This window comes from Microcebus murinus, chromosome 26 (genome assembly GCF_040939455.1).
Source record: "Microcebus murinus isolate Inina chromosome 26, M.murinus_Inina_mat1.0, whole genome shotgun sequence".
NCBI lineage: Eukaryota > Metazoa > Chordata > Mammalia > Primates > Cheirogaleidae > Microcebus > Microcebus murinus.
Window position 1 is genome coordinate 18,121,311 of NC_134129.1, and position 12,982 is coordinate 18,134,292.

General features: G+C 47.3%; 1 protein-coding gene across 2 annotated transcripts in view; it reads right to left on the reverse strand.

Moving 5' to 3' along the window:
* Positions 1-12,982, reverse strand: part of ATP10D (ATPase phospholipid transporting 10D (putative)) — a 74,214-nt gene that overhangs the window by 23,243 nt on the left and 37,989 nt on the right. For both annotated transcript variants that reach the window (XM_075997865.1, XM_075997866.1), the window contains exons 12-15: positions 10,265-10,880; positions 8,458-8,564; positions 6,374-6,500; positions 2,367-2,551 (exon numbers count right to left, since the gene is read on the reverse strand). In XM_075997865.1, the coding sequence (XP_075853980.1) occupies positions 2,367-2,551; positions 6,374-6,500; positions 8,458-8,564; positions 10,265-10,880 (1,035 nt within the window). The remainder of the gene's footprint in view (positions 1-2,366; positions 2,552-6,373; positions 6,501-8,457; positions 8,565-10,264; positions 10,881-12,982) is intronic.

The following is a 12,982-nucleotide window of genomic DNA, read 5'->3' on the forward strand; positions in this document are numbered from 1 at the left end:
TGCCTGTATCAAAACATCACACGTACCCTGTAAAGATATACAGCTATTATGCACCCATAATAATTAAAAATAAAGATATTTACCTACAGTAGATAGCAAACACTTCTTGCATTGGTAGTTTTAAGTGCCTTTAAACATAAATTGTAATATTCACAAATAAATCTCACAATCCTAACGATTTTACTGTTCTGCAAAATCTAAATTTTGTCTAAATCAAAGTCTAAATCAAACACCAAGAATTCGTAGCTTTTCTTTTTTGATGCTCAAGGATTGAACAATTTATATGTTCTCATTTAACGCCCACGGCAGCCCTGTGAAACAGGGGTTGCTCTCACATGGCCAGTAAGGAGAAACAGAGTCTTGGGAGGGTAAGTGACTCCTGGGGTGACACGGGTGGTTGGTGTCAGGCCTAGCCACTGGACTTGACCACTGGTATTACCAGCCACTAAGACCACATCTGTTTTAGTGACGAAAATGACAGAGCATTTTCTCATGCTCAGCCCCTTGCCGGCCCTGGGAGCTGGCTGGTGGTTTGGGTTAGGGGTCACTGGGCCTCTGTAAAGGAGACCCCACTCCGTGTCGAATAAGGAAAACCCTCTTTCCTCCAAGTGTTCCATCTAGCTGGGTACCGACAGAGGCCTGACCGTAAAAACATGCAACCAAGGCCGGGCACGGTGGCTCACCCCTGACATTCTAGCACTCTGGGAGGCCGAGGCAGGAGGATCGCTCAAGGTCAGGAGTTCGAAACCAGCCTGAGCAAGAAGGAGACCCCCGTCTCTGCTATAAATAGAAAGAAATTAATTGGCCAACTAAAAATATATAGAGAATAAAATGAGCCGCATGCCTGCAGTCCCAGCTACTTGGGAGGCTGAGGCAGGAGGATCGCTTGAGTCCAGGAGTTGGAGGCTGCTGTGAGCTAGGCTGACACCACAGCACTCACTCTAGCCTGGGCAACAGAGTGAGACTCTGTCTCAACAAAAACAACAACAACAAAAACCCATGCAACCAAGCGTGGCAGCCCATAACAAGTGCTTAAGACATGATCGTGAAGGAAAGCTCCAGCAGGTTGCTGTGATGGGACGGGGGTGGGGTGGGGGTGGGGGTGGGGGCGACACTGACTGGCTGTGACTGCTGAGGAAGAAAGGAGGCTTGGAAAATATTCCACACCAAATAAGCAATATGCACAAGTCTTGCAGGGCATCATTATACCAGGCATCTTTTAAGAAAAAAACAAAATGCTTATTCAACTGATTAGGATGTTAGTGTTAGAGATTTGCAGGAGGCAAAACTGAAAAAAAAAATGCTTATTCAATTGATTAGGATGTTAGTGTTAGAGATTTGCAGGAGGCAAAACTGAAAAAAAAAAACCAAAACGTGGGGGCTGGGTCTAAGCCTCTTAAATTCCTTCTTCTTTATTTTTTTTTTTCATTTTTTTCTTTTATTAAATTAATTTTCTTTTCTTTTCTTTTAATATACTATTGTTCTTTCTTTTAATACAACTCAATTCTCATGCCTTCCAATTTTTTTCATGCCTTCAAAAAATTCCTTCTTTGTTAAAAAGAAAACAACAATTTTTCCCAACAGTTCTTCAAACTTTTGGAATTCTCAGGAGCACTATCTAAGAATTACCACTAGAGGGCATGATTACCCTGAGTGCCTATTTTTAGAATTACCATGAACTAAAAAAAAAAAAATAATGTATTGATTTTATTCACCTGTTTTCAATAGAAATGATCACTTCTCCTCATTTTGAAAGGGAGGTAGATTCCTGTCTGAGGATTTGATATATTTTCTCATTTGGGGCTACGTCTTGTCAAATCCCTGGCAATCCAGCGTGGAGGGCGGAAAAAAAGCAAACAGAAAAATAAAAAGGAAACTTCCTCCTAATGCCATCATTTAGCAATGATTCCTCTGAATCATTACAATTTTCCACCAAGCCTTCAGAAGAACAGTGGCAACCTCGCAAGCACAAGATGAGCCGCCAGACAGAATAAATCAAGAAGCTAATAGTTATTGGGGTGTTTTTTTTTCCCCCACTCATTATATATACCAAATCCTAGAAAAGAGAACCGTGGACGGATATGATGAAAGTGCACTGCAGATAAACATTACAATTTATTGGCAAGAGCATGCTTTAAAATCCTGCTCTTACACCCTTGGGAGTTTTCACAGAATTATAAAATTGTAGAGTAAGGTTACGCAAATAATTGAATCACACACCCTTTCAATTTAGAGAGAAGGACACTAGGAGAACAAAGAGAGCAAGTAGGTTTGCATATTGTTTGCAGCTGTTTGCATCTGTGCATATTGCTTATCGGCTCCTTTGGAAAAACAGAAGGACTGGTTTAGTCTTTTATGGCACGTACTTTACTCTGGGTGTTGAGAATGAAGAGCTTGTCCTCAGGCTCTAGCAGTTTGCACGCATAGGCTATGTTGACAGCCGTCTCCTGCTTGTCCCCCGTCAGCATCCAGATCTTGATGCCGGCTTGGTGGAGGGCTTCGATGGACTCGGGGACTCCTTCCTGCAGGCGGTCTTCAATGCCAGTAGCACCTACAAAATAACGGAGGTGCAACAGGGTTTGTAAGAAACTAAACGCCAGGCCAGGCGAGGTGGCTCACGCCTGTCATCCCAGCACTCTGGGAGGCCGAGGCGGGCGGATCACTCTCAAGATCAGGAGTTCGAATCCAGCCTGAGCAAGAGCGAGACCCCCGTCTCTACTAAAAATAGAAAGAAATTAATTGGACAACTAAAAATAGATAGAAAAAATTAGCCGGGCATGGTGGCGCATGCCTGTAGTCCCAGCTACTTGGGAGGCTGAGGCAGGAGGATCGCTTGAGCCCAGGAGTTTGAGGTTGCTGTAAGCTAGGCTGACGCCACGGCACTCTAGCTGGGGTAACACAAGTAAGACTCTGTCTCAAAAAAAAAAAAAAAAAAAAAAAAAGAAACCAAACGTCAGCTGAGTTTCACCTAGTCAACAATTGAATCCTACCATGTTTCCCTGAACATAAGACAGGGTCTTCTACTTATTTTTCCTCAAGAAAACACCCCAGGGCTTATTTTCAGGGGATGTGTTATTTTTTTTTAAGTACGGTACAACCATCTCCATTGATTCAAATAGAGCGAAGTTGTCTTCTTCCGGAACATCATCATCACCACTCTCCAAACCCCGAATCCCATCCTGAATGTCTTGGGACTCTGTTTCCTTTAGAGCCACCGGCCCCGATCTCTCCTGTGGAGCACTAGAGCTCTCACGGGGCGGATGAGAAGGGCTGCTCGTGTTCTTTCCCGCTCCACGACGACATGCATGGGTCGTGCAGATGCGCTGCGCAGCCACGCCCGTCACTAGGGCTGATTTTCATAGCCACGCCCACCACTAGGGATGATTTTCATAGCCACGCCCACCACTAGGGATGATTTTCATAGCCACGCCCACCACTAGGGATGATTTTCATGACCACGCCCATCACTAGGGCTGATTTTCGGGGTAGGGCTTCTATTGCGCACATGCTTAGACATCCTGCTAGGGCTTGTTTTATGGGGAGGTCTTATTTTCTGGGAAACACGGTATTAGCCAACTGGATCCTGAACTACACAACTCGCTCCAGTAATGCCCAGATCCTCCACAAAGGTGTGAAAACCCAGATTAAAATCCTATAATGTCATATTTTGAGAGAGAAGCCTCAGGGATTGATGAGTTTATCAAACTTACTTGTTCTCCTTGTGTCTGGCTTTCTAACCTCTAAATTGAAGTGGTCTGATTCAATTATTTACGTAACCTTACTCTACAAATTTATAATTCTATGATACTCTCAAGGGTAAGGGCAGGATTTTAAAGAATGCTCTTGCCAATACACTGTAATGTTTATCTGCAATGCACTTTCATCATATCCATCCACAGTTCTCTTTTCGGGGCCAGTGGTGTTTTGGACTTGAAACATTTTTCAGATTTTTAAAAAGTAATATGGTATCTATGCCCTACTTTGTAATACCTGGCAATCAAGCACATTAATATTTCTGCAGAAAAACTTACAAATGTCCCCATGAATTAGCATAATAAAGACTATAAATAGCCTTACATCAAATCAGGCCTGATTTTGCTGCCAATTGAATTTTGGCACTAAACCCACGGAGCATTTTCAATTTTGGAATTGCAGATGAGGAAATACGGACCTATAGTACTTGCACTGTCACGGAGAAATTGATTAGGAGTAGGCATCATTACTCTATTTCAGGTATTCTCAAACTAGGGCCCGAAGGCCACATGTGGCCCGGCCGAGGACATTTATCCTATCCGGCCCGCCGGGTGTTTTTGCCGTGGCTGCCTGTCCTGCTTAGCAGCCGACTGGTCCCGGGCCCACAGTGCGCATGTGTGGAATGTGCCCGCTCTCTCCAAAGGTCTGAGGGACAGTGACCTGGCCCCCTGTTTAAAAAGTTTGAGGACCCCTCCTCTATTTGCTGGATACCAAGTTAGATCAATGTTTATCTCCAAAATAGAGGAGTGGAGCTCAGAGAAGCTGGCTTCTTGGTGGGTTCGTGCTGACGTTAGAATTGATCTCTAGACTCTAAGGCAGCGAGTGCTTCTCAAAACTGATTGCCCTTAGCATCGCTTAGGAAAATTTCAAACATTCCGGTGCCCAGGCCACATACCGGACCACTTGAACCACAATTCCTGGAGGACAGGATGCAGCGATCAGTATTCTTTAAAGCTTTCCATATAATTCTATGATGCAGCTCAAGTTGAGATGAGAGTCATCCGTTGTGCAATTTTAGTTAAAACAGGACAAAAAGAGAAATAAATTCCGTTGTTCCAGTTGCAGGGGTAGGAGAAAGAAGAGGGACCCTGAAGCCACGATGATCTGGGTTTAATGCTCACTTAGTTGGCAACTAACTCAGTCCGCTCCTAGCATGTGACCTTGAGCAAGCCTTTTGCTGCTCTGTGCCCCAAGTTCTCCCTAACTCAGACGGAGATGTGTGGTAAGGATTAAAAAAGATAACACATACCGTGTTTCCATGAAAATAAGACCTACCCATGAAATAAGCCCCAGCAGGATGTCTAAGCATGTGCACAATAGAAACCCTACCCCGAAAATAAGCCCTAGTGATGGGCATGGCTATGAAAATCAGCCCTAGTGGTGGGCGTGGCTATGAAAATCAGTCCTAGTGGTGGGCGTGGCTATGAAAATCATCCCTAGTGGTGGGCATGGCTATGAAAATCAGCCCTAGTGGTGGGCGTGGCTATGAAAATCAGCCCTAGTGGGGGGCGTGGCTATGAAAATCAGCCCTAGTGAGGGGCGTGGCTATGAAAATCAGCCCTAGTGACAGGCGTGGCTGCGCAGCGCATCTGCACGACCCATGCGTGTCGTCGTGGAGCGGGAAAGAACACGAGCAGCCCTTCTCATCCGCCCCGTGAGAGCTCTAGTGCTCCACAGGAGAGATCGGGGCCAGTGGTTCTAAAGGAAACAGAGTCGCAAGACATTCAGGATGGGATTCGGGGTTTGGAGAGTGATGATGATGTTCCAGAAGAAGACGACTTCACTCTATTGGAATCAATGGAGATGGTTGTACCGTACTTAAAAAAAATAACACATCCCCTGAAAATCAGCCCTAGCGTGTTTTATTGAGGAAAAATAAATATAAGACTCTGTCCTATTTTCAGGGAAACACGGTAGCAAGTACCTTATCCAATGCCTGGCAAGAAACTTTAGCTTTCTTCTCCTGAACCAGGGTATTTATTTGGCTTTATAGTTAATCGTTGGTGTTTAAATGATCTCCGTAAGGAAGACTACTCTGATCCTACCACAGATGAAGTCTAGTTCACTGCCATGGAGACAGAATGGAAAGAACTAGAAGCTGGGCAGAGATCAGACTGATCAGGGTGGGCAGAATCACGTGTTGATTAGGTCAAATTTTTATTTTTTTATTTATTTATTTATTTACTTTTAAGATATTTTTTATTTTGTTTTTTTGAGTCAGAGTTTCGCTCTGTCACTCGGGCTACAGTGCTGTTGCGTCAGCCCAGCTCACAGCAACCTCAAACTGCTGGGCTCAAGCGATCCTCCTGCCTCGGCCTCCTCTCGAGTAGTTGGGACTACAGGCATGCGCCACCATGCCCGGCTAATTTTTTTTTCTATCTATTTTTAGTTGGCCAATTAATTTCTTTCTATTTTTAGTACAGACGGGGTCTCACTCTTGCTCAGGCTGGTCTCGAACTCCTGACCTTGAGCGATCCTCCTGCCTCGGCCTCCGCCTCCCAGAGTGCTGGGATTACAGGCGTGAGCCACCGCGACCAGCCAAGTCACATTTTTACAAAGGCACTGACGCCTAGAGTTTCTCAAAATCCTCCATTGAAGCCATACAATACAATGTACCTACCGAGTAATGTCAGTTTGTTCTCCAACCTCATGGCAGATTCCAGGAGTAATTGTTCCCGGTTGTCAATGCTGGTTTCAGCTAAAAAATGGTTCCTCAGCCACTCTGCATACTCAATATCACTCATGACCTATGGGAAGAAGAAAGAAAAAAAAAGAGCTATGAAGCAGGTCATATGATCTTGCAGGATCCTACCAGGACCGACCTCGGGCAAAATATCAAGCCGTCCACTTGTTGCAGGTATTCCTCCCTTGGGTTCGGGCATGCCATGTCTATACTCGCACACTAGCCCGATGCAAGCTTCCCAAGCTGTGTGTTCACACTAGTGCAACACTCATGATCGACAGACCCTATGCAAATTCCAGGCACCGAATAAGGATGCAAGTGGGTTAATCTCTTTAATTAAACCAGGAAGTATGCAGAGGGCAGAGGTCTGCAACTGGTAGCTAAATCCAGGGTGATTCTAACCGTGTCACTGAGAAAACGGTATCAGGGTTGGTCACTTTGAGGGGTTCAGGAGCAAGCAGCACCTGTGACATCGTCGGATGGTCATTTCATGCAGTCAATGATCGATAAAGGTAAAAAAGAGAGGAGTCGTACGAATGAAACAGGACAGTCTTATTCCAAACAAAAAATAAGTGGAATTCCAGGAGAAGCAGCCAACGATGATACAGTTGCCTTTTTGTCTTTGGGTTGCCATGAGGGAGAAATCTACATTTTTCAATTCTTATCAAGCAGGGTGGAGTGAAGACAAAAGGGAGTGAGGCCATTTCTCCATCTACTCATTCCGGCCCACGAGGTCATTTGATTTGGGAGAATCTGAAATCTCTCGGGCCACACTGTTCCCAGGGGCAGGCTCATTCAGCTGAAAAGGCAGGAAGTTGGTTTGATCTCGAACTCTCCATTCTCCCTACAACTGTGTGTGGGGCGGGGTACTGATCCTCCATAAAGCTGGCTGACTGAGCCCCAGATCCCAGTTTCCCTACTGCGGCTCCCCACAACTAGAATTTGGGTGAGAAATCAGAGGTCCTGGTAAAAAAAAACATCCCTCAAATCATTTCTCTGCAGTGCTGTCTTATTTTCTTACTACCTAAATTTTTTATTTAGAAAGGATATGCTACGTACCCACATTATTCTCAACAGAGAAGAGTCAATACTGAGATAATACCTAGTAAATTTATAGATAAAGGCTTATGGGAGGCTGGGCGCGGTGGCTCACACCTGTCATCCTAGCACTCTGGGAGGCCGAGGCGGGAGGATTGCTCGAGGTTAGGAGTTCGAAACCAGCCTGAGTGAGCCCCTATCTCTAGTAAAAAAAATAGAAATAAATAAATTGCTTAACTAAAAGTATACATAAAAAAAATTAGCCGGGCATGGTGGCACATGCCTGTAGTCCCAGCCACTTGGGAGGCTGAGGCAGGAGGATCGCTTGAGCCCAGGAGTTTGAGGTTGCTGTGAGCTAGGATCACACCACAGCATTCTAGCCTGGGCAACAGAGTGAGACTCTGTCTCAAAAAAAAAAAAAAAAAAGGCTTATGGGCATGTAAGAAAAAAATATCAAAAACTTCTGTTTTTAATTTTTAATTTTTAATTTTTTTGAGACAGAGTCTCACTCTGTTGCCCAGGCTAGAGTGAGTGCTGTGACGTCAGCCTAGCTCACAGCAACCTCAATCTCCTGGGCTCAAGCGATCCTCCTGCCTCAGCCTCCCTAGTAGCTGGGACTACAGGCATGCGCTACCACGCCCGGCTAACTTTTTCTCTATATTTTTAGTTAAGCCATTAATTCCTTTCTATTTTTAGTAGATACGGCAGTCTCGCTCTTGCTCAGGCTGGTCTTGAACTCTAGACCTTGAGAGCGATCCTCCCGCCTGGGCCTCCCAGAGTGCCAGGATGACAGGCGTGAGTCACCTCGCCCGGCCCAGTATCAAGAACTTCTAAGGGGAAACTTAAGGCTGGCCTAAAAGACAGCCAGAGTCCGGGGACTCGGCGCAGTGCCCGGATTAGGGTTTGTCACATGCTGGTTTTCAGTAAACGGTGGCTAAACAAGGGAAAGGACGGAAGAGACAGCGTGGACCCGGCGGCCTCACCTTCTTGGCGATGCATAACGTGCGCAGGCCCTGTCTGGCGTATTCGTCCAGGTGTCTCTGGGTCTTCTCCCTTATTGTCACCTGCAGTTTCTCCAGACTTGCTTCACCTGCAACGACGAACAAAGCAGGGGCGGTCCTACCCGTCTGCCCAGTGACAGACACGTTTTTACAAACAGTGACAGCTTAATCCGCAAGAAACAAAAGGCTTTCTGGTTTTCAATCCCAGATGGCTATTTATGAAGGGGACCCCTCAGAACAACCCTTTCTCCTTTTCCCTTGGACAGAGGAAAATACCAAGAACTTATTAAAAAAAAACCAAAACACTGTTCCCGGCTAGGCGCGGTGGCTCACACCTGTAATCCTAGCACTCTGGGAGGCCCAGGTGGGAGGACTGCTCTCGAGGTCAGGAGTTCGAGACCAGCCTGAGCAAGAGCGAGACCCCGTCTCTACTATAAATAGAAAGAGACTAATTGGCCAACTAAAAACATATAGAAAAAATTAGCAGGGCGTGGTGGCGCATGCCTGTAGTCCCAGCTACTTGGGAGGCTGAGGCAGGAGGATCGCTTGAGCCCAGGAGTCTGAGGTTGCTGTGAGCGAGGCTGACGCCACGGCACTCACTTTAGCCTGGGCAACAAAGTGAGACTCTGTCTCAAAACAAAACACTGTTCCGGAACCATCAATAACAACAATAACTACAATAGTGCTGACAGTTACTGAGTATTTGAAATTTGCTAGGCACCTGGCCAAAGGCTGTTCACACATTGTGTGTCACTAAGCCTCTCAGGAACCTATAAAGGGGCTACGTGAAGACCCTGTGCATGGCCGGTGCGGTGGCTCAGGTCTGTAATCCTAGCTCTCTGGGAGGCCGAGGCGGGAGGATCGCTCCAGGTCAGGAGTTCGAAACCAGCTCTGAGCAAGAGCGAGACCCCGTCTCTACTAAAAATAGAAAGAAATTAATTGGCCAACAAATACATATAGAGAAAAAATTCGCCGGGCATGGTGGCGCCTGCCTGTAGTCCCAGCTACTCGGGAGGCTGAGGCAGGAGGATCGCTTGAGCCCAGGAGTTGGAGGTTGCTGTGAGCTAGGCTGACACCACGGCACTCACTCTAGCCTGGGCAAAAAAAAAAAGACCCATTGCATGGAAGACGGAGGCACGGAATAGTTAGGTGACCTTATCAAAACACAGCTATCGATGGAGGTCAGACCCGAACCAGACCTGGGTAGCCCCGAAACCTATTTGCTTTCCCGCCAAACGGGAGGCAGCTTCCCCCTGCCCGACCCTGTGCAGCCGAGCCCTAAGCAACTACGTCTTTGCTTTCATAAAACTATCAGAGCGGTCCTTGATTTTTATTATTTATTTATTTATTTATTTTTGAGACAGAGTCTGACTCTCTTGTCAGCCTCGCTCACAGCAACCTCCAACTCCTGGGCTCAGGCGATCCTCCTGCCTCAGCCTCCAGAGTAGCTGGGACTACAGGCATGCACCACCACGCCCGGCTCATTTTTTTTCTAAATGTATTTTTGCAGTTGGCCGATTAATTTCTTTTCTATTTTTAGTAGAGGCGTGGGGTCTCGATCTTGCTCAGGCTGGGCTCGAACTCCTGACCTCGAGAGCGATCCTCCCGCCTCGGCCTCCCAGAGTGCTAGGATGACAGGCGGGAGCCACCATGCCCGGGGCTCGAACTCCTGACCTCGAGTGATCCTCCCTCCTCGGCCTCCCAGAGTGCTAGTTAGCATGACAGGCGGGAGCCAGTGGCCCTTTCACCTCCGATCCCTTCCCTCGGGGTCACCTTCTCGGGAACCTACCGGGGGACGGTGGCGAGAGCAGCTCCATGATGGCAGAGTCGGCGCCCTTGGTGTAGACCACGACCCGGTTGGAGAGCGGGTGCCGGACCACCACGGACATCCTCTTCCTCGCCGAGTCGAAGGGCAGGACGTGCAGCAGCGGGAAGGTCAAGGGCCCCAAGGCGGCCAAGTCCACGGTGACCTGCTCCGGCGTCCGGGCCTGCAGCGTGCACCGGTAGGCCCTGGCCGCGTAGACCAGGGCCGCCTCGTCCGGACTCTCCGCCTCGTAGCAGAGGCCGGAGGCCGGCGGGCCTCCAGCGAGGGCCTCCACCTTGCCGTTGCTGAGTCCCGGGTCGCTGCCCCGTCCCTCGGTCTCCCCGCAGCAGGCCGAGCTGCTGGCGCCCTGGGGACCGTCCCTGGGCCTCTTGGAGCTCTCCTCCTCCTCCGCTGGGGAGGCCAGCCTCGCCCGGCCAAAGAGAGGCAGTCTGCTCACCAAGGCGCCTGGCACCGCAGACGCTGCCTCCCTCCCGCCGGCCGGCGACGGTGAACTTGACCTTCGCACCGACAACCTCTGGAACAGGCTTTTAATCTCCTCCAGAGACCTGGTGGGCATCCCGCTCAGGGAGGGGCGTCTGATCTGAGCAAAAACAACCGAGCAGGGTCTCAACGGCGCAGCCAAAAGCCGCCTGTGGCAACGTCAAGGGCAAACTGGGAATAAGTCACACGCGCACAGAGTCGACGCGCTCTCAAATGGCTCGCGGCCTGCTTCCCAGCTACAGCTGCCACGGAAGGTATTAATTAAAAAGTAGCCACAGGCCGGGCGCGGTGGCTCACGCCTGTCATCCTAAGCACTCCGGGAGGCCGAGGAGGGAGGATCGCTCTCAAGGTGGTCAGGAGTTCGAGACCAGCCTGAGCAAGAGCGAGACCCCCGTCTCTACTAAAAATAGAAAGAATTTAACTGGCCAACTATAAAAATATATAGAGAAAAAAATTAGCCGGGCGTGGTGGCTCGAGCCTGTAGTCCCAGCTACTCGGGAGGCTGAGGCAGGAGGATCGCTCAAGGTCAGGAGTTCGAGACCAGCCTGAGCAAGAGTGAGACCCCCATCTCTACTAAAAATAGAAAGAAATTAACTGGCCAACTAAAAATATATATGGAAAAAATTAGCCGGGCATGGTGGCGCATGCCTGTAGTCCCAGCTACTCGGGGAGGCTGAGGCAGGAGGATCGCTGGAGCCCAGGAGTGTGAGGTTGCTGTGAGCTAGGCTGACGCCACGGCACTCACTCTAGCCTGGGCAACAAAGCGAGACTCTGTCTCAAAAAAAATAAATAAATATATAAATATAAAGAATAATAATAATAAAGAAATGTTCAGGAAATTGAAAAGTTTTCCCCTAAAAATTACAAATTTCATGATTGAGGATCCTAGTTGATTTTTGAACTTATCAATCATGCTGGTTGATTTCTGAACTCATCAGCAACTCACAGATGAATAGTGAAAACCCGATCAGAGATGAAGCTTCTGAATTCCACATGAATTCTGATTAGCTCATGTACTGTTTATCGTTAGCTTGAAATGCCATGAAGCTGAGGCTCTTACATGCCTGACAGGGGTTTCTTCCAAGCAATGGAGTATTATAACCTTTGCGAATAAGGGAACGATATTGCTTAAGCAGAAAACACTAAGCAATGCCTACTTTGGAAAGAGATGATTGAGAAAAAGTAGGGGGAAAAAAAGAACATCCGGCGATTTATTCTCTTAACTACCTAATAATCACTTTTTCAAAGAGCGACTTTCTAGGCAAAACCTTGTAAAATACAGTTTCTGATCGAGGGCAGCTTAACTGGAAGTAAATTATTTTTTATGTTGAAACTGACCACCTCCGAAGCTGCCCAAAGAAAACGATCTGATGGAAAATTAACGTTTAATTGGGTTGTGCTGCAAATTGAATTTCAAGTGGATCGTCTGTGAAACAAGAAGATAGTTACACGCGAGGAAGCTAGCACAGCAAGGGGTGAACCGCCAGCCCGGAAAACAGGTCTTTTTCTTAATTGAAAATGGATTTTTCCATGAATTCCTAAGCTACAAATAGACTTTAAAAATCCAGCTTTGGCGGGAGCCGCAGAACCTTGGTATATCACAGATGTATTGGATTCTAGACTGAGTTAAAACTAAGCCAACTGGCACGTGGAAAGGTACGTTAGCATGAAACACGATGTTGCACCCAATACTTTATATTTTGCTTCATGTTGCTTGTGCAAATGATGTGGGAGGTCTCAGAAGTCTGCTGAAAAGAAGGCTTCAATTTGGTAAGAAAACTAGAGCCAAGGGGACTGCTCTCACCAGCCAGCCTCCCAGAGGCTGAGGGTAGCAGCCTTCCCAAGTTCAAATCCCACCTCCCCCACAAACTGATCTCAGGACCCTGGGCAAACTATTTAACGTCATCTATAAAATGAGGAAGAGTGGAGTCATAGTGTCTAACTCTCGGAGTTGTTGGGAAGATTAAACCTGTTAACACCAGTAAATCAGTTAGACCAGGGTAAGAGAAGAACACAGAATAAATGCTGAAGAAATGCTATACAGCTGCTATTATTTATTACTATTATCCACATAACAAGACCAGGACAGATACTTTTTTTTTTTTTTTTTTTTTTGAGACAGAGTCTCACTTTGTTGCCCAGGCTAGAGTGAGTGCCGTGGCGTCAGCCTGGCTCACAGTAATCTCTAACTCCTGGCCTCAA